General features: G+C 26.1%; 2 protein-coding genes across 3 annotated transcripts; one reads left to right on the plus strand and one right to left on the minus strand.

The window, feature by feature from the left end:
* On the plus strand, positions 1-25,745 carry LOC112597954 (guanine nucleotide-binding protein G(I)/G(S)/G(T) subunit beta-1). Of its 2 annotated transcripts, none has more exons than XM_025344218.1 (9): positions 1-312; positions 18,308-18,404; positions 22,354-22,499; positions 22,809-22,979; positions 23,059-23,181; positions 23,245-23,374; positions 23,436-23,507; positions 23,659-23,875; positions 25,522-25,745. In XM_025344218.1, exons 2-9 carry the CDS (start codon positions 18,348-18,350, stop codon positions 25,626-25,628), a joined length of 1,023 nt encoding a protein of 340 aa, XP_025200003.1. In that variant the 5' UTR covers positions 1-312; positions 18,308-18,347; the 3' UTR covers positions 25,629-25,745. The 2 variants fall into 2 exon arrangements, with proteins under 2 accessions (XP_025200003.1, XP_025200004.1); XM_025344219.1 differs by lacking the exon at positions 1-312 and adding an exon at positions 10,848-11,293.
* LOC112597955 lies at positions 24,390-24,839 on the minus strand. Its single transcript, XM_025344220.1, has 3 exons — positions 24,721-24,839; positions 24,551-24,662; positions 24,390-24,491 (listed from the first exon to the last, which is right to left on the minus strand). Exons 1-3 carry the CDS (start codon positions 24,837-24,839, stop codon positions 24,390-24,392), a joined length of 333 nt encoding a protein of 110 aa, XP_025200005.1.
* Positions 25,746-26,833: the final 1,088 nt, after the last annotated feature.

Consider the following 26,833-nt stretch of genomic DNA (forward strand, 5'->3'; position numbering starts at 1 on the left):
AAAAAAAATAGCGAGTGAGAGAGACAGAGTGAAAGAGAAAAGAGTAAGAGTAAAAGCGAAATAAGAAAATCGCGTCTCGTTTCCCATAATAATAATAATAATAATATGTGCAGTGCGCCGTCTTAGCAAAAAACTTTGTGCAAGTCCGCGCGGTCGTCCGTCCGGGTTCGTCTTGAATTTGGCATTCGGGTGCGCGAGCGTGTCGGCCGTGAAACTCGGTGTATCGCAAGTGCGAGAGCGACGTGAATGTGCTTTACAGAAACATCGGGCACTCGGCCGGACTGAATAGTGTCATACATTACACGGACAAGGGTGAGTGTTGCTCAATAATTATGTAATAATAGTGTTATAATTATAGTAATAACAAGAGTATGGCTAGGTAGCAATAATGTGTAGACGATGTGTAGGCACTACCCTGGTGATAAGGATGTATCAATGCTCATAATTCATTTGGCGACTGACAGCGGTCCATGTATCTTAATACACATAAACCAATGGTCGTGGGTATGCCAGATACGATGGTTTTAAGTTAACAGACATTTTTGGAGCAACTAACTTGACCCTGTGCTTCTTCACATTATATATATAATTCAATTTTGCTAGAACCTAATTTACCTAATAATGTAATATATTAATATCTAATATTGTGCCTGGTTTTAAAACTTAAAATTAAATCTTACTGATAGTAATTAATTTATCTTAGGTCTTTCTCTATTTGTATGTGTACAATATTTAAAGTATTATTTGCATAAATAGAATATTTAATTGCTGATAGTTACATACCATGTAACCAATTTTAAATTATTTCATGTTTACGATTTATTAGGCGTTTAAATATTTAAAGATCATTTACTCAAATGAAGAAATATTTAAATTATTTATTTAGTAGGTACTTAATAATTTGTGTTGATAACAATTCTTAAATAATTAAATTGATTTACTTATTAATAAATAACTATTAATTGTTCTACTTAATTTTTAACTAAATGCTATTTATATGCTTATATGACTAATACAGGTTTATAATAATTACTAGTTAATTATTATGTAGGTAATAATCTCCATAATTTAGAATATTTAATATTAATTAGGTTATAGATAAAGTAGATAAGTAGTAATATAATGATAAAGTATGTTTTGAAAAACAAATATTTGTCATACCACTGAGTAAAAGTATATAATATATATTATAGTTTATTTTTAAATTTTAAGATACAATATTGAATATTATTAGAGCAAATACTGTATTAGATGAATATTCTTTAATTTGACTTAATATGAAGTACTAGGGAACCCTTAAAATAATGTAAATTATTGTTTTTAATAAAAAAAAGATGAACATTTATTTTTTTAATGCTAAATCTTATTCTTTTACAATAATTTATAATTGAGTAGTTTTATATACGTATAAAATAAGGTATAATAAAGACGTAGGTAATATTGGTTTCATCAATCATTTCCATACTTCATTGACACTTCCTTTTTGCCTCAATTGATATATATATATATATATGTTATGACTTATGAGTTATAATAGATACCTTAATAGTTGTAACATTTTATTTGTATTTAAATAAGTAAATCTATATCATATTACTAAATATAATCATTAATTTTCCTTCGATCTTTATTTCACTTTTAAGAATAAACATAAAATAATTTTTGCTTATTTATTATAATATAATAAAGTGATTGAAAGAAATTTTTAATAATTTTTAGAAAATCAAGCTCAACAATTTTGTTTCCTGTAATATTCAACAAATTATTACCTGTTATCTGTATTAATTTGAATTCTGATTATTTGAATTTTTAAATATACTTCAGAACTATATTTTTAATGATTTAAATTTAAAAGTACAAAATCAGATTAGTAATTTTTGGTGAAAAATGCTGATTTTCACTTTAAAAAAGAAGTTAGTTTGTAGATTAAAGTTAGTTGTTAATTTGAGAAATAGTTTTGTAGTTAGCATACACATGTTTAATATAATAATTTTATGCTTCATTAAAGACAATTTTTCTGTGGCTTATTATTCAATATATATATTTGGAACAGAGACTAAGCTCTCTCCCTAACCTCTCACCTAATTGTGACTATGAATACAAGATTTAAGATATAAGATAAATTAATATTTTTTATAAATTTATCATGGTTCATGATCAAAATAATTATATATAATATTTTATTTTTATCTGAAGTAAGTTCTTTCTATGCATTCTTCTGCATATTCTTCTCTCTCTGATTCAAAATTCTCAATTTTTTCATTCTCTTATTTCCATTAGTACATTACTTTATTATTATTTCTATTAAAGTATTAAGTATTTAAATAATTAATTAGTAGGTATACTGTAATATATATATATTTTTTTTAAATAACAATACTTGAAAATATGTACGAAATAAATTTATATAAAAATCAAAAGTTGTATAATCTAAAAATAGTAAAATATGCATGGAATTAATTTTTGTATAGCATGGACTTTTATTATTATATATTATTATATTACTGATAAAGTATAATTAATTACTCTTCAATTGTTGAGCCTAACTTCTATGTTTCAAGTATTTTTTTTTTTTTTTTAATATCTCATCATCACTACCTACAAAAATGGAATATAAAATTTAAATAATTTTTGTATAGCTCTACTAGAATAATATTCTTAACATGTTTTAATTTTAATTTATCATCAAGATTATGTTATTAAGTAATAAAATCTAAGACAGTTAGATATAATTTAACTAATCTGATTCAATTTATATAAATGCATAGGTTTATACAGTATATTAAAAAGGTTAGCAACAAAACTGTTTGATATACCATGATTATACTATATTATAGTGGAATACCTGTGGGTTCTGAGTTTATGTTAGTTATTGTAGGACTTAAAATTATAATAGGTAAATTTATATTTTATTAGTTTTTATCGTATTAGTAAATACCTCAGTAAATACTAAACATTAAAAGATTTTCTTTTAAAATATTATACATCTTTTAATAATAGTCTATTTAATCAATGATGCCTTATTTTAAATTTGGAAAGTTGTAAAGTTCTAAATACTGTAATAACTTACACGTAGTTTTAGAAAATTTATCTATTAAATTAGAGGCACAAAGCATTTGTTGAAGTGTCATGTAGAAAAAAAAAATGTTACCCTTCAGGTAACTTTTAGCATCATAATATAATTTTTATCTTATATTATGGTATAATATACTGCAATTTTAATATTTTAAATGTTAAAACTGATATTGGGCTGCATTTTTAATTCACTGTGTCATGTAAAGTTGTATGTATTTGATAATATTTTATATAGGTATACATATCTAGGTTTATATCTATGTTTTGTAGAGTTTTTCACTTTTTCCATCAACAAAGAAATAAATATATTTCTTTTAATGTTTTTTTTTCAACATATTTTCAATTTTATTAAAATTTTGTTACTTATATATAAATAAACAGAATCAAAACAACAGGTTGTGAATGCGCCTTTTTTAGTTAACTATTTTAGTATTGGTATTATACTATTATCGTACATTAATATCACAGTTAATAGTTTTAATTTGAATACTACCATTTCTCCACTTTTGAAACTAAATTTAGTAATACTGTTTAGTTATGTTTTTTCATAAAATGTTTTAAACTAGTTAGTTTCAATTAGAATTTATAATTGATATTATAAATAACATAACTTTATGTTATTAAAATTTTAAATAATACCTAATTAAAGTTATTAAACGAGAATTTTTTAAATTCATTAATTTATGATAATTTTCAAAGAAATGTAATAAGTAGATAATTTTAAATGTCTATTACCAACATTTCATTAACAAAACAATTCAAGTTATAGATGTTAATTTATCCTAAATAATTTGAAAGTTTTAATAAAATAATCCATTAATATTTTATATAAAACAAATATACTTAATATTTACCATAAATAATTGGTTGTTTTCTTAGGTTGTAAATGTACAATTTTAGCTCTTATGTTAAGTTTCTTCATTTTTTCTCAAAAATAGTACATTAAAAAACAACTGAAATAAGTCAATAAGATTTTTACTATAATTTTTTGTATATAATATAATATCAGGTGGCACCCCACAGAAGCCCTTAGATAATCAATGTACTAAGGCAGGGGTCGGCAATTAAATTCTATGAAGGTCCAGAAAATCAAAAAAAAAAAAATTTCGAGGGCCAGCAAAAACTAAAAACTCAGATATTAGTTAATAATTGTTGTGTTATCACAACTATTATTGTAATTAACAATAAACGATAAACACCATCGTAATCTCTAAATACATCTTAAAATATATAAAATATATATTATGTGTGGAAAACCAGCATTATTAAAAAAATATTTTTTGTGGTCCAATTATTTTTTCTTTGCGGGCCGCCTATTGCCGACCACTGGACTTAGGTATCTTATTTTGTAAATCTAATACTTTTTAATTTATAAAGATACTTAAACAAAAAATATAATTTTATCATCAGATACATATATAATTAATAGATTTTAATTCTTTTATCTTTTCACAATAATTCAACTTTTTTAAAGAATTTTCTGATTTTAATAGGTACATGTGTAAATTGTAACAACAAAATACATATATATATATTTATAAAAAAAAATAACATTTACAACTAAATACTAATATAATATGTATATATTACTAAACAAATGTAGGTAAATTAAGTTGATAAAAAAATAGTTGTATAAATTTTTATAAATATTTATAACTAGTTGAGATCAAATATAAATTGAATAGGTTAATAACATAAAATAAATGTGTTTGGTAGCTATTTTAATGTATCAAAATAGTAAATAATATGACATCATATTAGTGAAAGTGATAAAAAATTAAAAACATTGCAAATAGTATGTATTATAATATTTATTGTATTGTGTTTACATTATCTTCAGATGATTTCTCTAAAAGCAATATTAGAACGATTGATCTAAGTAAATATTGATGAAAATTCCTTCAATATGATCATACTTAGCTGGATCGAATTAGTGTGAAAACATTACTGTCAAATGCATTTATAAAAAAACATTTCCTGTAATGACCCACATTTTGACACTTGTCATTTGCCACTTATGCTTTCCTAGTGGAAATATTTTAGTATAGTTAATACGAACTTAGTTTAAAAAAAATTATACATATCTTCATATCTATAAATTAAATAATGTGTAATAATGATAATAATTATTGATAAAAACTTACTGTAGGTACCTATTTAAAATGATCAAATAATGATAGGTGTACAAAAGTTTAATATGAAATAATATTTATAGACTTATAAGTTATATTTGTTGTTCAATAATAATTGAATATATATTTTGTGTTGATAATCATTATAAGTAATTGATAAAATTGTACACAAATTTAAAACAGTTGAAAAGCGTCTGAATATAATTCATTTATTGTTTTTTTTTTTTTTTTTGCGTGTTAAGTATAAATATAAAATCCTATTATAAAATAATAATTAATATAGGTTATAACCACTAATTTTAGTATCGTCCATTAGTAAAATTATTCGTTTAATTTTGTACATAAATTAATGTGCAGTAAATGTATTCCCTGTATAAGTGTATTACTAATAAAGTAATTACCCCCACCCTTCCCCTGCAGAACCATTATCATCTTTATTGCAACCTAATTTTTTTCCCCCGGTAAAGATAAAGTATAAATATATTCAAAGCATAGAGTAAAAAAAAAATTATGTTATCATAGCCATTAACGGCATTAACCATATAAGTTATTATATTGTATTATAATCTATGTCCTCTAAGATCATTGGCGTACTACACAGATATTTTTGCTCTGGAGATAATATTGGATGATTCTTTTAATAGTACCTATAATCAATCATTATCTCAAAAAACATAAATATACCTAATGTAAAAATATTTGAAGTAAAATTATATTTTTACAATTTTTATCTTGGTAAATTTGAAATTTTATTGAACTTGAACATTTTTTTTGGAAGGGGGTTTTTGTGGTTTTATATGTCCAAAATCGTTTCTACTATATCTTTCCATGTGTCTCTATGTGACAAAAATTTCCCTTTGTTCAACGCTACTAATAAGATTTTTAGATCTTTTTTAATCCGATCTTCACACCATTATCTTAGCATTCTTCTAGGTTGTGTTTTATTTGGTCTCCATTTCGTAATTTTATGCGCGTGACCTTAATCTCTTGTTATTTAACATAGCCATTAAATTAATATTGACGTATCTTCAAATAAGGTATATATTAAATCCTCTGGTCTTAAGACCAGAAATAATTATTTCGTAACCACTTTTTTTATTTCTTATAAAAGTTTAGGGTTTAAAAGTATTTTCTTCCAGAATCTCAATAGTTTATTTTCATCAGATTTGGTAGATACATAGGTATGCTTCACAAAAATATAGTACAATGAATTTATGACTTGAATTTTATATAATCTAATATTGGTCCTCGTTAACTGATCAGATTTAAACAATTGGGTAAATGAAAAATAACAATTGTTTCTTGCTGGCATCGTGCTACGCATTCCTTCGTGATTATCAGCTTGTGAATTACAACGTATATTTTTAATTTTATATTCTAAGAACTTTGATGTATACAAATTCACAAATTTTAAACTAATAGATAGTTAATTATATCATTATAAGTATTAAAAATTTTGATGAGCGGAATAATGGTAAGCTAAAATTTTGTGGGATACTCTTGCCATTCCACTACACTCAACTAAACTTTAAATATTTATATGTTATAATATAAAGTTATAAGGTAGTAATTAACTACTTGTTTGAAATTCAATTTTTATTTATCCAAGTACTTGTTCAGATAAATATTCTATTTCTTAATATAAAATTAAAAATTTTTGTTAAATTCAAAAAAGCTAATAACTTTAAAAAAAAAATTTTTCTTTAAAAAAGTTATTAATTTTTGAGATTCTGAATGTTATTATTGTTATTTTAATAATTTTTAAAAGAATCTATTATTAATGCATTAAGATATTTTTGAAAACAAATCTGGATAAGACGTATTACATTTCTTTATTCAAACGTCACAGTCATTACTATCATTCTAATCATATACCAAATTTTCCTATTAACATAAATCGCACGTAGCGAACAAAGTTATTATATTAATTGAAATAACTGATAGTTAAAAACTCAAACAATTGATTACCTACATAGTTTATTCAAGCATAAATTTAAATTAGAAATTATAAAATTAGTATTTTAGAGAAATTATAAGATTGGAATAAATTGGTTTATTATCGTTTTTTAAACGTTATTTCAAAAATTGTATATGAATTTACTTATACATTGAACATTATGTAATTATGTATAAGCCATTAGTACTTAATAATATATTTTATTTCCGTTAACAATCGATTTCATTTACCATAATAATATTAAAAATGTTACCTATAATTTTAAATATAGAATAAGATGAACTTTATTTTGGTTTACAATATTTTTTTATATTAACGTTATTCAAAAAGTTTATTATAATGATTATTTTTATTTTATTTGTGATTTTTTTAATCAAGAATGATCGTCTTGGGTCTTACCTAAAACAAAATTTTAATACAAAATTACTTGTGCGATAAATATTAATGATTATCATGTTAAATTATTATTAATTGCGAAAAGAATATTATTGTTGATTAAGAGCTTTTATAAAAATGATATAATTATTGCTTATCAATTTAAAACGCCAATATTCTATGATAATTTTAAACGAAGAGTGCTCTTGCCTGGGTTGATAAAATTGCTTTATATTAAATAAGTATTTAATTTTTATTTAAAAATATAAATATATATTCCATGTGTATGTTTTTGTGTTATAAATTGCATTCTTAGTAAATTTTTATAGGTAATGATTATCTCTGTTGTATATAATAATATTTTAGTTACTTTACATAAGTTAAAATTAAATTAAGAGAATGCCAGTGCACTGTTTGTTTTTGTTTTTCTCTCTGGCTCACGTGCAACATGGACTAAACGCATTCGCATGTAAAATCATGTTTTCATGTTTATGAGCATCTTGAGTAAAATCACCCATTACAAAAATTATAAACAATAATTTTTAAGGTAGGTATACCATATCAATTTGTCCAAATATTGTGTCAGCATAATTAAATAAATTAAATATCTATTTAAACGTAAACAATTTTTTATGAGTAGAATATAAAATATTAAGTTAAATAGTAATGATTAATAAAATATAAACCGATATTTCAAACAATCAAAAATGTTATTCTTTATATTTTTCAAAGTAGATTCAAAAATCATAAAAAACGATTTCACGTGAACATATTTTATCGACGTTTTGCGTGGGTCTAATAGAGAAAACAAATATTACACTGACATCCTCTCAACCAACAGTTGTTCAAATCATAGTTATTATTTATAATGTGTTGTAGTTAATCTTTATTTCAAATGTTCTATGTATATTTAGTTATTTACAATAACATATTAAAGTTAAGAAAAGTGAAATTTATATTATAAGAACAAGTTATCAATATTTCTAATTCAAATTATATATTTATAATATATTAACTTATAAACTAATTATCATTTTAATAGATTATAATTAGTATCTATAGAAATATACTGTAGGTATAAATTATATTTTAAATATATTGTATAGTTGTATTAATTGTTTGATGTCCTCTCCAGAATCCAGTCTCTTATTTCCTCTAGTTGTATATTATATTGTGGCTGGGAGGTCGGTACACTAGTAGTAGGTGTCCTCGTAATCAGCAGCGCCCACCGCCCTCTCAATGGTTTTGTTAATGGTGGGGAGTCCGATCAATCTAAAAGCTCATGCGTGTTGCGCCCGTCAAGACGCGGTTGAACCGGCAGCAGTGCCGACGTGGTCGGCTTTTTTTATTACTACGATTGAACACAGCCGAGAGCGCGTACAGATATTTTATATTAGATTTTCAGGTGGAATTTTAGGAACCCAGTATTAAATTGATAGTTTATTAAATGTTCATACGCATATAACTATATAATATAATAAAATATACAAATAGTTATGTATATACTATATACTCGTATGTACCAACAGCTGAAAAAATTACTATTTAATTTACAAATGTATATAATGTTGAGAATTAGTATCTAATTTTTCAAGTTAAATAAACATTTTATACTTTGCAGTTGTTTTTTTATTCTGCTGTAAATAAAAATAATAACAATTAGAGTAAAAACCCTTTTTGAAAGTATTTTAATGAATTCAAAAGAAGTTAACATTATTTATTTTTTTTTAACATCACATAAATTAATCAATATTAAAATCTATAACTAATAAACTACTATTATTTAAATTGCTTCAGGTATAGGTTAAATTACAAATTGCTATTGAAGTTGATTTTTTTAAATACAAATAATATTGTTTAGCTCAACTAATATTTATTTAAAAAAAGTCATGTAATGAAAATACTGAATTCACTTAAACTTTAAAACTTAAAATACTTTTGTGAATTGGCTGGATTTACCTACCAATTAAAAAAAAAAAATGTACTAGTTTTATCGTAATTTAATTATTTTTTAATATAATATAATATTATCATGTTAAACTAAATATTATTACATTATTATATTTTTATTTTGAATTGTTTTGATAGTATTTTGTACATTTGATAATTTAAATTAATTATTTTATTGCTGTTAAATAATAAATTATACTATACATTATACTTAATAATCAATTGAAAAAAAGGAAGTTGTATGTTATAGTCGTTATAGATTAGAAATAATAAATTAATTTCGTGAATTACAATATGTACACGAAACAATTTTTTCAATTATTTATAACTGTAATTTATGTACTTGTTTTTGATATATTACACACAAGAACAACATTAACAAACTTCGGTGTGGTGTTCATAAAATTTCATTTGTTTACGTGGTCTTGGTTTTTAGTAAAAAGATTTCTTATTTGAGCTGAAAATTCAGGATAACGATATCATGATTCTCAAAGCTTTATGTTTTATATCTTACACTAAAAAGTAAAAGTCATTTTTCCAAATATTAATTTAGATTTTTTTTTATAAAAGTTTTTTTGTAGTATTTAGGTATTTAAAATAACAAAAAACAAATGTTTAAAGTTTAGACAAATTGAGATTTTGATTAGTCAATTTTTTTTTTTTTTTATCTTGAAATTATACCACATTATTTAATATGATTTATTATCGCTATTTTTAATTTTAAAAATCACATTATGTATGTATTTTGACACTTTAATAGACAGAATATAAACATAATCGTATAATTATGTGTATATAGTGTATTATATATAGAGTATATAGGGTTACTATTATTGGTGTATAGATACTCAGAAAGGTTATTAGTTAAAAACTTGAACGAGCCTCGAAAACTATTATTTTTATTATACTCGTTCTATGTATATTGTATATCTGTCATAAATGTTTTTAATAACATATTATTTTTAATTAAATTATTTCAATGGTTAACATTATAAATTACTATTTAAACTTTTTTTTTTTTAAAGATACAACGCTTAAAATATCTACAGTAATATAGTTGATTTTATAGTGCGATTTTACTTATAGTTTCTGACAAATACAATTATGTATTTTTAAATTAAATATTTATACTCATAAAATAATACTGTAGTATCTACCATATTATAGACATATGACTGTAGTAAACATTGAATAGACTGTTTAAAATATAGTTTTTTGTTTTTACTTTTGTCTCATAGTTAGTCGAAATCAGGGAGAGGGTATTGTATGAACGTTAGTATATGATCAGCGCTGCGAAAGCCTCTCCTAAAGCTCTAGCGTGCTGCGATGGAACTTTACATCCGCGCTCGACAGGCATTCAGTACGGTGTTGGGCGTGGTTCGCATAGGAATGAATACAACAGCAACCGATGCGATATTTTTCATTAAATTTTTTTACCACTAACCTTATGTGTTTTATTTAATATTAGCTTTTAAATATAATCACATTTTTTATACGTATTATATACCGGCCAACGTTTTGTCTGTGCGTTATTTTATTTAGATAAATCACCCAACATTTTAACCTATTGTTTTTCAACTCGTTGGTTTCGCGTTAACATTACGACGATGTTGAAAGGGGTTTCGTGTGCTAATTGTGCGTTACCATTGCACGCGAGATAAGACTTTAATCTTAGTGGTCGTTTAATATTTTTATCACGATGTCTAGCAACCGTTAATAAAACGTGCAATTGGATATTTATATCCTACCACTTAACCTGACGGATACATCCATGTCTTGACCTTAAATATTTGATTATCTTGAGGTGAGTATTAGCAAAAATAATAAAATTCAATGTACGTTATACTATTTAATTTCCATATTGTCTATCATCTATAATCATATGTAATATTTTAGTGTAGTATTGTACTATTGTGAAGTAATAGTTTTTACACTATTTCAAATGTTTATAATAGGTACATAATACGTCATAAAAAAAACGCTGCATGTAACACATCTATTTTACTAAGAGAAATTTAATATTTATTCATAAAAAGTTTTAAGTATATTGTGATGTATTTTTAATATTTTTGTATAGTTTTTCTATTGTAAGTGTATTAAAAAGCTAGTTTTATAATTTTAATTAACAAAAAATGACTACCCCATCATGTTAATAAATTGTTTTAATTTATAAGTACCTATGTAATAAAATTTTATTTGGGTTTTAAAAAAAAAAAATTATTTATATTGATATTTTGTGACGTAGCTGGGATAAATTACTGAGAAGTAAAATTAGAATGAACTTCTTTATATTTATCATGCAAATCATATTATACTTTCCCAAATAGTACAATTAATATTTATGAATGTAAATGTATACTTAAAATATTAAAATGAATTGATCATTTATTATTAAGATATTACTTATTTGCTTATTCATATATTTCGACATGGCTACTGGTTACCTTCGTTAATTATAATTTAAAAGTTATAACTTTATTTATAAGCATAGTCCACTATTATTTTTCATTTTTAGATTTTAAAAACCGTAGATTAATTATAAAACAACAATATTTGGTATCCATAAAAATTCATATTACAGTGCTATTGGAGCTTGTATAATTTTTATAAAAATAGGTGTTCTTATGTTATCCTATTATTCAACTATTATACAATAAGTAAATAAAATAAAATATTTGAAAACTAAAAACTGTTAGTACATAGATTGAATTGGGGTAACTATACATAAATAACACCCTTCAAAATAATTAATATTATTTTATTTGCTGTTTATCAATTGACATAATGGTCCATAATAGATATCTATAACTCATAATATTTTGAATAACGAGGGCAAAGTTTTCCATTGACGTCATTTGTATAGAATGAATTGTACCCAGGACGAAAGTGAATATATTTGGATGCATTGTAAAACACATTTGAAGCAATCGTCACCCATATTCAGTGAAACAGAGACGATTTGTTGACATTTTATAGTTTATAATAAACTCTTTGCTTATTTACCTACTAGTGACTATTATAAATAATAATATGCTATATTTGTTGTATATAATCAAATACCTACGAGTGAGACTGAGCATGAATAGTGCATTAATTATGTAATAATAAAATAATAAAATATGGAGTGTTAGGAAATAATATATTATATTAAAATATAATATGTTACAGTGGGATTTACTTACCTATTTATACCTGATCTATTTCAGTCTTATTTTTATCAAGACGTACAAAACGTTTTTTTAATAATAATTAATATTAAAATAATCACCCTTTTATTGGACTCTTAATTATTTCGTACATAAAATTTAAATGATACAATGATGTATGTGATGTACGATGGAACTCTGATGGACATTTTTTAAAATAATGGTTACTAGGCCTCTACGAATCACTTCTTAATTTTTATTTTCTTCTGATTATTCAAAAATTGTATTATTATAAATACTTAAAAAAAACTAGGTACAACTCTTATTATAGGGAGTGATCGCTTCCAATCAAATATCACTAGGGTACTGTCGTATCTTTGTATTACGCTTGGTTATTACCGTGGTACCGACGCAAGGTATGAAAATGATTATCACATCTTCGTAATTATTGGATCCTTTTTTGATTCGCTTATTAATACGAGTTATATTCAAAAGCGTTTAATCAATTGTAATGACGATTTTAACTAGAAACATTGCCATGAACGGTAAACGAAATAAAGGAACTTAATCCCAGCTCACTGTATGTTTAAATTATGTACTCCTGCAAGTTATATTCCTATGAACAATATAACAATACATGTTAGAATTAGACGCATGTAACTGTGTAGTTTTATCCACACCGTAAAATTTATAAATTAATGTAGGTATAATGTATTTTTATCGTAGATACAGCCTCAAGAACAAAAATGTCACTACGGAGTTACTAATGCTACACTGCTCAAACGCTTATGATTTACCTATATATTTAATAAACTATATGATTTTTATGATATTATTGTCATATTTAGATTTTCTTCCGTCATCTTCAACCTTCCTATCGCCTAACTTATTGCATTTTAAAATTACTATTCAACCCCTTTATCGTGGAGCACTTTTATAAAATATAAGTCGATGCTTAAAGAATATATTATAAATTATAGGGTTTTTTTTTTATTTCGCGCGTTTTCAATTCTATTGCTGTTGTTTTGATGACGGGCGACGACACGGTGTCATCTTTCGTTTTCCCAGCGGCGGTGTCAAAGGCGTTGTCGAACTACTCCACTGAGGTGGGGGTGAAGTGAACGAGAGAACACCGCCGTGCCATGTCGCCTTCACGCTGCACGCGCGGTGGGTTTACCCCGGAGGAAACTTTGGTCGGTCGCCACGGCAACATCCTCGCCCTGACGGTAACGTTGACCTTTGGCGCGCGATGTATGTGCTTGTGTATGCGTTTATATGTTCTGTTCTATACGGATATATTACGGTACTAGCCGTCGCGAAAAAGACAACGCCGCAGCATCGCACGAGTATATAAAACAAAGAGTGGCCGACCGGTCAAACACTTCCCAGAGTGTTACCACCCCCATCCCCCAACATAGTACCGTGTATAAATCGTCTTCTTTCCCGCCGTGTAGGTTCACGCTCGTTTGTTCTTATCCTCGACATCTCCACCCTTCCCCCAACACATCATGATAACATGTTTTATATTACGCACGAGAAATAATAAAATCATAAAGTGATAATACTAATAATAATAGTCGTACTCATATTAGTTATATTTTATTAAGTTAAAAGTCGTAGTCTACGACAATTTTCGCCGCTAAGATTAAATGTTTTATTTTTTTTTCTTATATTATAATGTATAATTATTCAATCTGTCAATATTTATTTTTAAATTGATGAAAACTCGTTTAATTACGTAACCAATTTTGTTTGATTTGTGATGCATGGAGTTTCATGCGTACAAATCTTAGCACAATATTATAAAAATGCGTAGGTACATAAGTATTAAATATTTCTGTTAAATGAACTAAGATTGAAATGAGGTTATCAAAAAGCGACAAGAATGAACGAAGAAATACATATTTAAAAAAAAAGTCTAAAACCTTATAAACTTATCGTTACGTACGTGTGTATTAATACTTTCGGATAGCAATTCATATTTTTTTATAGATTTGGATAGACCAATTTTTAAAAAAAATAATTTTTCGATAAAAAGGTTATTTTTTTTATATAATAAGTTGTTAGTGCAAATTAAAATTTACGAATCTTCTAGTAATATGTTTTTACACGTCTCTGTTTTCATTATTTAGTTTAATTTTAATCGTTCATATTTACAAGATGAGATAAAACAATATTTAAAGGATTGATAATTATAAAAATTGACATATTAAAAATGTGTGATTATTTAAATTTGATTATTTAATAGTGTTTAGTACCTATTTATTTTTGTCAATTCTGTAATTAGAAAGTTTTTTTTTTTTTTTACAAAAATTGCTCTTCAAAACCATTTTATTTTTATTTTTACCTTTACATATCGATAAAGTTACACATTTAAAATGTGTAATTCGGTGATGTTGCCTTAAATTTTCCAAAAATTACACTTTTATTCAAGCTCATCTAGCTATGATATTTAGTGGTACTTCTTATAACACGGTCACACTGTATATATACGAAATATATAAATCATATAATACCAAGTACTTAGGTATTATATGTAAGCATGTTAGTGTTTCTTCAGCCGATTTCTTACTGGTGTTTAATAATATTATTGTGTTTATAAAACATTCACAGAGTCTAGGATCATCCATACTGTTTACTACACACAAACACTTTACATACAAACAACATAATATAATTAATCATAAATAATTTTTAAATTTTAAACTTTTTCCCATATTAATTACCCCCACTACAATAGGCTTATAAGAAGGTTTTATTTTTGTATCAGTTTGGATTTTGGAATAAATAAAGTTATAAATGTCTCGACCATATGGCCAATGTAAAAAAAAAAAAATACTGCTTGTATTATAGTAAACGTACGTAAAACGCGTTGGGAGAGAATGTCATTTCGTTTCTACTAATTATTGTAAGCTATTAAAGATAAATCCTTAAGAATGTTGAATTTCATCTATTATTTTTCTCTTAAATGATTACTGTTTAATATTTTTGAATAAGAACAAAATTACAGCAACAAATAAACTATAAAAGACATGTGAAAAGGCAATAGTTATATGTGTATCTTAGCTGTTGCCTAACAATTCTTACCGTTTGCCATGTTAAAATATCTATTAATATTATCATAAATAACTTGTAACTTCATAACATATTATCACGTTATTATTTATTATTGTTATATGACTTGACAACAAAGTAAAATTAATTATTATTATTTGATATTGATATTTTTATTTGTTTCACAAAAATGCAAACGCGTGTTTAATACTACAAACTGACATTAAGTTGAATACGGGTGCTATTGTATTCTTCAATGAAAATATACGTAATCCATTGTGCATGTCTAAAATATTAATATTATGTTTTATGATTGGCTATGCATTTAACAGTAGGTATAGTTCAAATGAATTAAATATTTAAATTTTTTGTTCAAAAATTATAATTTTTAACAGTATACTGAGTGGGAATTGAAACACTGAATTTTATCTATCTTTATTTTATATTTATTTAAATTAAATTTTCTCTATTTTTATAAGTTTTACTATTAAATACGCACGTTAATTAAATATTTATTAAAAAAAAAAAATGTATTACTTATAAGTTTTAAGTTATAACTAATAAATAATAGACTATGGACATAGAATTCCAAATGAATAAAACCTATAATGAAAAAAGCAATATGCCTAACGTGTAATCAAATGTTTAAACTTATTTAACTGTTGCTAATTTAAATGTAAGAAATACATTAAATCGCGATATTCTTCTATCGTAGTTCTTGAAGTATTTTACATCCAAAATAAAACAAAAGATTACATTTTGCTTAATTATTTTAACTAGTTATGTACGGTGCGCTTGCGTTCGTTGTGGGGCGAAACATGCGCCTGCGCGTGTGCGTATGTATGTGTGTGTGAACACATGAGCGTGATGCCGGCCGGCGGCGGGTTGTGTAAAAAACGAGCACGCGGCTCTGCGCCCGATGATCGATCGGCTTCGCGCTTGCGCTTTGTACTCCTTATTCCAGAATGCATGAGTTAATCATGCACCGAGGACTTGGATTTTAGTCTTTTATTTGATATGTACAGAGAAATTATTATTATTATTTTTTCATGCCTGCCGAATGTGATGACTGATGAAATTATTATATAATACCAGTTGTCGTATAAACTTTTGAGCAGGTCATTCGTGACTCCGACGTATACGCATCGTCCACCGGGATTTTCATGGCTATATTAATCCGATCACCGGTCAAAACCACCATACCGATTCTTTACAATATAATATAACCTCTCCACAAGGGATTCGATAGAAAATTAATAACAATAATTCAATTCATTTTCTATATATACACACTTACGATATTGTATCTTACAAAAGGTACTATTACATAAGGTATCTTAGGTATCCTTCGGTTTTATTAATTTAAAATTGGAAGCAAGATGTAAATTCAATCATGTAATAAATGTTTTAATATTTTATTCTTGTACATCAAACAAACAACTAAATACAAAAAACAAAATATTTTATCTTTGTTAAATTGGTAAAAAAAATGTAATATGAAGTAGGAATCGCGTAATTGTATGTTTATAACGTTGTTGTAATGTAGTAGTGGAAAAAATAAAATATTTTAAGTTTTTGAGTTTTACATATTTTTTTTTTCTAATAAATTGCAACGAAGTATACTATATCATATCAAGTTTTAGGCATAAGTTAAATAATATGTTATGTTTTGTCTAAATTCTGAATTATTTCTCTTACAGTTCGATTTCATTCTTATTCTTTATTCCATTTATTATTTGATAAAATCATAAATTACATAATAATGTACACGATTCAAATACATATTGTTAACGTTTAAGTATAATATAAATAATAATAGTATTTTTATCTTAATTTATGTATTTATTTAGTGTCTTGTAAAGATAACAATAATTGATTAAATTAACCTATTAGATTTACATTTCTGGTAAATAAACAAAGGTGGCAACGTGCACAATCTACCTATTAATTTCAATAATTAATTGTTTATGAACTAGGTTTTTAAAAGAAATTAGTCAATTATTGTTAAGTTGTTGAGTTCTCGTTGTCAAAATGGTGCCGAGCCTTGAAAAACTAGACACATGAAATTATAAACTCATTGGTAATTGACGTCACGTATCCGTATTTTGTTCCCTCCCTAACCCATTATCATACTTGCTGGAATATATTCATAGACCGTGTGGTCTATTGACGGAAGTCAGTTTCACTAGTAGTTAATGCTACCCTTCTCTTTATCCTGTCAATTACATGTGTTGATAGATAAACAAGCTAATTGCATTGGTTCTCAAACTTTTAAATATATGTTTTTTAACTGTTATTAGTAAAAAATACGACTAAATCGCCAATACAAAATTTGTACCCTGACATTGAACATAATAAAGTACCTTTGCGTTCATCTTGTATGGGTTGGTATCGATTCTTAATTGTTATATCATAACAAATTCGTTACAATATAAATATAAGATTTAAACAAAATACTTTTATATTATATTATTTTTATTCGAGCTTTTTTATACATCACTTATACATTAATAAATAATGAAATATATTACAAATTAAGATTTATATATATATTATGATTATGTTTTACTTAGCGTATTTAATATTAATACTAACTGACAATTAAAATTATTTTTTAGCATTTGTGTCGGTCGAGACCGGAGGCCCTAGCCGTGCACAATGAATGAACTGGACTCATTAAGGCAAGAGGCTGAAACGCTGAAAAATGCCATACGAGTAAGTATTTCATAATAAATTTAATAAATAAAACAATTTTAATACTATTATATCATACTTCACAATAAGAGCCTTGAAATCAAGATGAATATTAAAGATATTTTTTGATAAATTTATTTTTGTATTATATTTTTAAAATCTTTTTATTATAATTTATAACTATTAACAATAGGTACTTATTTATAAATGAGAGCATAACAAGTAACTCAAAAATTATTTGATTATTATCTCGTTCAAATAGCCTGTGCAGACTTGTAGTTTATATGGAGCCTACTGTACTTTTAGGCCCTCTCCTACAGTCTTGCCAACTGATATTAATTAATAATTAATTATAAAATGTAACTAGCGCATATTACGTAAATTATTGAATTTATTTATTAATAAATCTAAATTAATATTCGAAGCCATTTATTGTTCTGTAAATAGATTTAATCGTTCCAAATGGTTTTTGATATTAGGTCATATTTTTACTACTCTTATAAAAAATGATTTTTATACGAAAATGTAAAACGTTATACCTTTATATTGCATTTATGCAATAACATGGAATCATTTTATCATTTATTTTTTTGTCTCGTATTTTATTAAAAATCAATTGTTTTATTTAAAATATTATAAGTTTTAATTACTTACAGTATGAATATATTATACTACTTACATTTTTAATAAATAGCATAAATGTAAAATAATTTATGTATTATTAAATGAAATCAGCTATGAGGTTTTATCCATTTAAAATTTCCCACATAATTACATAGTCCGTGCGTTCAAATGTCGTTCGTCTGATATTTTTAAAAATTTATAATTATTGATTTTTTTTTTAATTTATGAATTTCATATCTATATTCTTTATTAGTTCAACATATATGCGGCTGGTTGCGCTGAATTTAGTTTAATCTTTGAATCGCGATGATAACTCGAAAATTTATTGGAAATTTGAGACTCTGAAACCTTCTAAATTTGAAGTGTGTAGTGTGACGACATATGAGTAAAGACTTATAATAATAATCGTCGATTTTAGTCTGCCTGATGTTACAGGGAAAAAAAAATTGACGGATTTTTATATTTTTTCATTGCTACCACCAATGTAATAACATTATGACTACGATAATAACAATAATAATATTAATAAATTACTAAACAACATTTTCTTGCTAACGTTACAATATAATATAATATATTAACATAAAAAGTGTGTCTATCCCGTCGGCGATCACAAGTTGTACATTGTAAAATACAACCACAAGATACGTTTTTGAATCTAAATGTCGATAAGTGTAATAATAATGTAATATTATGATGTGTCCGTCAAAAACCCGTTCGTCCCATCGCGTATATTCGTGCGAAAATCACGTGTTGCGCTCTCGAGATCCACTCGTAACCCCATTACACACACACAGACACACGCACAGCCATCTATATTATTCCATACATGCGCAATTTCAGGACGAAACGTCTTATCCAGACGAAGGTTGCTCGGGGATACAATTTTTCTTCTTCTTTTATTCTTTATCGTTTCATCAGCCGAATATGTAACCTAGTCCATTTGCGTTTAAATATATTATATAGTGTACGTGTAAACGAGCACAATATTATGCGCAGTTGTTGTCCTACAATATGGGTGGAGGGTAAAAAAAATATATAACATTTCGCCGCCGGGCCGGTTTGATGATTTATAAAAAATAATATTAACAATCGTCCTGTATAATAACACTCTGCGGTTATATATAAGCGCGGAGCTGCTATTAAAACGCCGTGCGGCATTATTTTATGCGTACAAGTATAATAATAATATACGCTCTGCGGCTGTGTGGCCGACGCCGCGCACACACTGCACGCACAAGTCTACAAGTCGGCGCTCGGTCGGTGAATCGAGCGGGTCGGTGGCGTAGGTGGAGGGCGTTAGCGTGTAGCGTGCAGAGAGAGCTTTTGCGGTGCGGTATACGGCGGCGACGGTGGCGACACGCGAAGAGGAGGACGGCGGCGGCGGCGTCGTCGTCGTCGTCGTCGTCGTTGGTGGTGGCCAGCGAAGGGGTCATGCGAAAGCCGGCCGGCAGTCTCGCTCCCCCGGCCACGCCACTCTGCTCCCCGTGTGTATCTGCTGCTCTCGTGTACGGTAGCGGCGGCGGCGACCGACCTCTCCTCTGCCGCCCGCCGCCGCACTGCCGCTGCGACTATCTCGCGCGCGCGCCCGTTTGCACGTCGATCAATATGGCGCGTAGCCGCCGTCTCGCGCGCGGGTGCGCCGCCGTCGTTGTCGTTTGACTACAACTGCACGATGAGGGATCGTTCACACTGGCCAATTTGTCCCGTCTGAATAATAATAATAATAATAATAATGAAAACCGTATATTATATTATATTTTGTAAGCAAAGGGAGGGGATGTTTCGTTTAAAAAAAAGAAATCAATTATAGGTTTTTTATTCTTCGAATTTTCGCTCCGAGGAATCAAATCGTGTAGAAAAATCTGAATGCAATACATAATCGAATACGCCGTCGTTTGTTCGCCCTGTGTAATAATCGATACACGCATATCGTGTGTACACGAGACTTTTTCGTTTATACTACGCTGCCATTAAATACTCAAACTCCGTATCCTCAACTCAAATCTCAATTATTCCCCAAAAAATAACTCGTATCACTTATATTGACATTCAGATGGAGTCATCCAACACCTAAACCATTTATTCAAATGGCAACTTTTTCGTTGGTCATTATTCTCGTGTATTGCGAATTTTACATCGATTGATATATAGGCGTATAAGTTTAACATACCTATAAATCGTACCTAGTTTTAAAATTATATTCTATTATATACACATACCCTTATTATATGAGTGATGAGTCTGTTACCTATTCTTCTGTTATTATATAATATTAACATATTGGTTCAACTTCCGATCATAATATTTTTTTACACATAATTATTTCATTATTTTATATTTTAAGTTATTACTTACAATTTTAATATTCATTAGCGCCTTTATTATAATTAAGAAAATATGTAACATCACGAATACGAAAACGCCCTTTTAACCGTTTTTAGTGATTAAATTATCATAGTCTGCTGTTTAACAATTAATCCAAAAAGTAGTAGTAATAGAATAGAATATTTTATTGTAAAATTATTAAAACAAATATTTATTTTTATTTTACAATTAAATATATATGATATGAACATATTGTACAGTGTTAAAAAAATATATTGAATTTGTAATTTATATTATTATACTATCTTCAGTTTATTATTCTCCTTAAAAATTAATTACAATTATTCTTTTATTTCTCTAATAGTCTAGTCTCTAGTAGATACTAGATACGTTTTATATATTTAATAATTGCATAAATCGTATGTTGTGTTAAAAAAAAGTTAATTAAATTTAATGTTTACTCTATTTTTAATTTATGTAATAAAACTTAATTAAAAACATTATCTGTTATTCAATTGCATTGTAGATACTTGCTTAATATATTTTGGTGCATGTACGCAATGCAAAATGGAGATAATTATATTCTTGTATGTATTCATTAGTCTCAAAATGGACACTTGTTAGAATATACCTATTTTGATCACATTTTTTATATATATATTGTGTATTAAATTTGTTATGTATATAATATATGTTATATAATACTACTTTTTAACGATTTGTTTGATAAGTACATTGTCATTGTGCATTTTAATTTTGAGTTATGAATCAGATGTTTATATTTATTTATAACTCCAACAAACTGTCCCATTTACAATATAGTTATAACGATAAAAAAAATTAATATTAAACAAAAATGTTTGTTATTATACTTTGTTCAGTCATATTTTACTATAATAAACATGAATTATTATATTTTGTTGTTATAATTAAATTGCTATGTATATGCTTATAAATTAATTTTTAGTCTAAATTAATGAATAAAATTAATTTGATTCAATATTTTATTTTTTTATAGGATGCAAGAAAAGCAGCATGTGACACAAGTCTGTCGCAAGCGACCACCAGCATGGAACCGGTCGGCCGGATACAAATGCGGACGAGACGTACCCTTCGTGGACATCTCGCCAAAATATATGCCATGCATTGGGGTTCTGACTCCAGGTAATTCAAAAATCTATAGTATAATTTGTCTAATTTAAGATCTAATTATAAAAAATTAAAAAAAAAATGTAATTTTTAATAGCATTTTTGTAATCAGTTTTAGTATTTATAGTTTTCTTTATAAGAAACTTCATAATTTAATATGTGTTAAAAATTAGTGTAATTATTAATACGTGTATAAAATTTTTATAAAATTATAAAATTGTTTATTTTTATTCTTTCTGCATTATATTTATCCTCAGCCCTCTAATGTACAATATATATTATATACTTTTAAAACTTATCATTTGTTAAATAATTTTATTCCAGAAACCTAGTATCAGCCTCACAAGATGGAAAGCTTATCGTATGGGATAGTTATACGACAAATAAGGTACATGCCATACCACTTAGGTCTAGCTGGGTGATGACGTGTGCATATGCCCCATCCGGCAGTTTCGTTGCTTGTGGTGGCTTAGACAACATATGTTCAATTTATAGGTATATTATATAATTTCTTAGTAATTTAAGTCAAATTATAATTAAAATAAATACATTTTGTTTATTGTAATATTTTTAGTTTAAAAACCAGAGAAGGTAATGTAAGAGTTAGCCGAGAACTGCCAGGGCACACAGGTTACTTATCATGTTGTAGATTCCTTGATGATAACCAAATTGTCACCAGTTCTGGAGATATGTCATGGTAAAATTTTAAATTTTTTGATTAAATTACATTTCATTCTAATTAAAATCAATTGTGTTATAGTGCATTATGGGATATTGAAACTGGCCAACAGTGTTCATCGTTCATTGGACATACTGGCGATGTTATGTCTCTGTCTATGTCACCTGATATGCGGACATTTGTATCAGGAGCTTGTGACGCTTCAGCAAAAGTATTTATAATTTATTGCTTTAAAATAAAATACAACTTAATTATTATCATTTAATTTTCAGTTATGGGATGTTCGAGATGGAACATGCAAACAAACGTTCCCAGGACACGAATCTGATATCAACGCTGTTACGGTAAATAACTTTTATAGTAATATTATAATATTATTGATTTATTTCTTAAATAAATGTATACTATTTTTAATAGTTATTTATGTAATATTATAATTAAATTGGTACATCCTTGTTTGCTCTTTTTAAAAGTTTTTTATGTTTCTATGTATAGTTTTTCCCAAATGGTTATGCCTTTGCTACTGGCTCAGATGATGCTACATGTCGTTTATTTGATATCCGGTCTGACCAAGAATTAGCCATGTATTCACACGACAACATAATATGTGGCATAACATCTGTATCATTTTCAAAATCAGGACGTCTACTATTGGCGGGTTATGATGATTTCAACTGCAATGTTTGGGACTCAATGAAAGCTGAACGTGCCGGTTAGTTTAAATATATTTTATTTAAAAATAACAAAAAAAGTTCTCTACACTCTAAATCTTTAAACATTTGTTAAGAATCAGAAATCTAAAAATTAATCATATTATATTAGTTAAAAATAATATATGATAAAAATATACTAAAACAGTCAATATTTTTCCCCAAAATGTATACTGGATAATAATATATCTTGAATATAACTTTGGACTTTGAATTGTAAGTAACTCCTAAAATTATAAATTTAATTTTTTTTTATTCATATAAAATATTTTAAAAGAAATATTGCAAGTTTATTAAACATCAATTACAATAACATCAAGTATGAAATCATATAAATTGAAATTATTGTATCTTATTAAAAATATTTTTATACTTATTAATATTTGAAAAATAAATATCTATTTATTTGTCCAAATTTCAGTATATACTATGTAATATAAATTTTTTATTTCTTAAATGTCCTCTCATTTTTTTGTCATGTATATTTAAACATAAATTACAACATATGTACTATTATTAATCGTTTTTATAATTAGATTTGATTTCAATTGGTTTATGTGTAAAATATGGCCCAAATATTTCTAATTGGAATTCTTGTTTACTTGATAACCAACCAATCTAAATAAATAAATAAATGTCTTATCATTTATAAGTTTATAGTATTTTTAATTGTATACTTCTCTGGATGTTGTATTAGGAAAAGGTAGCACACTTCTAAGATCTGTATTTAAATTGCCCTCTCTCGTCATGGCGTTTTTCTTTATTGCATTTAATTTTTCATTTCTTTCTCTATTTTGTTTGAAAATATATTAACAAATAAATTAAATATGATTTATTACAGTAATACTTATATTCATCCAATATCCACTCCCACTTATTAGGCCAATCATCAAAAGCTTTTTGTTCTTGTTCACAACGACTTCTAAAATTCTGATCATCACTTACAGATACATTTGCTCTAGCCATGTTATAATAAAATAATATAATTAAAAATATTCAATTTTAGATATTTATTATACAATAATATTTGTAACTAAGCAATATAACATTTAATTATTAAAACTATTGGCTTTCTAATATGTGGTTAGGATATTTTTTATGTTCAAGTTCAAAACATGTAAGTGATATACAGACGGTTAAAATGTAATTCTCAATTTTAAGAGTTAATTGAAAGTTTACAATAATGTATGTTTATAAAATTGCATGAATATTAGTTTTAAAATAATTTAATCAAATTAAAATGCGGATAGTATTTTCTAGAAAGATAAATATTCTATAATAATTATATTAGTAATCAATCAACTAATTAGTTAGTGATTATTACCCTTATATCCCTAAATAAGTAATTTGAAATAAAACATGTGTCAAAATAAGTATCTAGATTAAAAATGTATTCTAGTAATAGAATTTTGTATAATAGATGATTTGTTTGATATGACATTTTTTTGTTTTTAAACACTATTAAAGAAGGAATTAAAAAATTATTTTTGACACATTTTTACTCTTTTAAAATGTATAGAACATAAAGTCTATCTCTTGCCCTAGCAATAATATATTTTGTACATCTTTGATCCAAAAACTGTTTTAAATGTATTGCTTGAAATATATTATATTTTTAAATACTATTAAATTATTATTATTTTTTTAGGTATATTGGCTGGTCATGACAACCGAGTCAGTTGCCTGGGAGTAACTGAAGATGGCATGGCTGTTGCTACCGGTTCTTGGGATAGCTTTTTACGTATTTGGAACTGAGTTGGCCTTCTAATGAGACCTAAGAAGTCAACGCCAAACGGTCCCTGAATTACAAAAAAAAAAAACCCAAAAACAGCTAAATAAATAATTAAATTAAAATACATCAAAAAAACCTTATAAAGTAAAAAACAGTTCAAACATTTTTTTCTTAACGGGGGACCACTCACGCGAAATGAAATGTTTTGTTTTTTATCACTTTAAGTAATCTCTAAGTTGCATTATTCAAAATTAAATACCACCCGACTTGAAGGTCTTCCGTTTCGCGCATTTTGGGACAAGTGTCCGCGGCTGTTTAGGTGCTCAAAAAAACAAAACCGTGGCAACACAAACTATCTATGGAAACGTAGTGTTAACAATTATATTTTACAACATATAATATACAGATGTATATATATATATATATATACATACATACATACATACAAACTAAAATAATTATGAATATTTATATCTAAGTCATATAACTAGAATAGATCAGTATTTAAAGTTATAAAACGCTAAAAAAAAAAAAATTATATTCCTAAAAAGTTTTTTTAACGAGTGTTCATATTAAAAATAATTTTTAAAACAACAAAAAACAACTTTATATACTTTTCTGTGTAAATACTAGTAAATTAAATCTTGTGTATAATATTAAAATTTAGTTTTTAGAGTTAAATATATAATCAGAACTGTGTGCATTTTTCAAATAAATCTGAACTATACATTATTTTCACTGAGAAGTTTTAGATTTTACACCGATATTGGTTTTTAAAATATACAGGCGTTATTTTACAATAAGAAGTTAATCTACTAACAGTTTGTTCTTAATACAATGGTCGGTTTTTTCTCTTAGCTGATATTCGTTTATATTTAATTGTTACATCTCATGTGTATACATTTATTTATAAATGAATTATTTTGGGTTGAACATTGAGGTTGACTTCTTAATATATTTAGAATCGTCTTAACATTTGTAACACCACGGACGGCCTTCATGAGGGTTGTGCTCTGATCATACACATCTTTGGTTTTTATTATAAACAATATTCTTTTAATATATATTTTACTTTAATTTTTTTTTTTACATTCTAACGCACACATACACATTTTTATATTACATAACCAGTTTTTTAAAAAGCATTTATACCTATTAAAATATACGTGTGAGTTAATTGTGTTGTTTTTGAACTGTCAAGCATTCATTGAATAGTTAATTTTAATTA

Source organism: Melanaphis sacchari, unplaced genomic scaffold, assembly GCF_002803265.2.
Source record: "Melanaphis sacchari strain LSU unplaced genomic scaffold, SCAv2.0 Contig44_pilon_pilon, whole genome shotgun sequence".
NCBI lineage: Eukaryota > Metazoa > Arthropoda > Insecta > Hemiptera > Aphididae > Melanaphis > Melanaphis sacchari.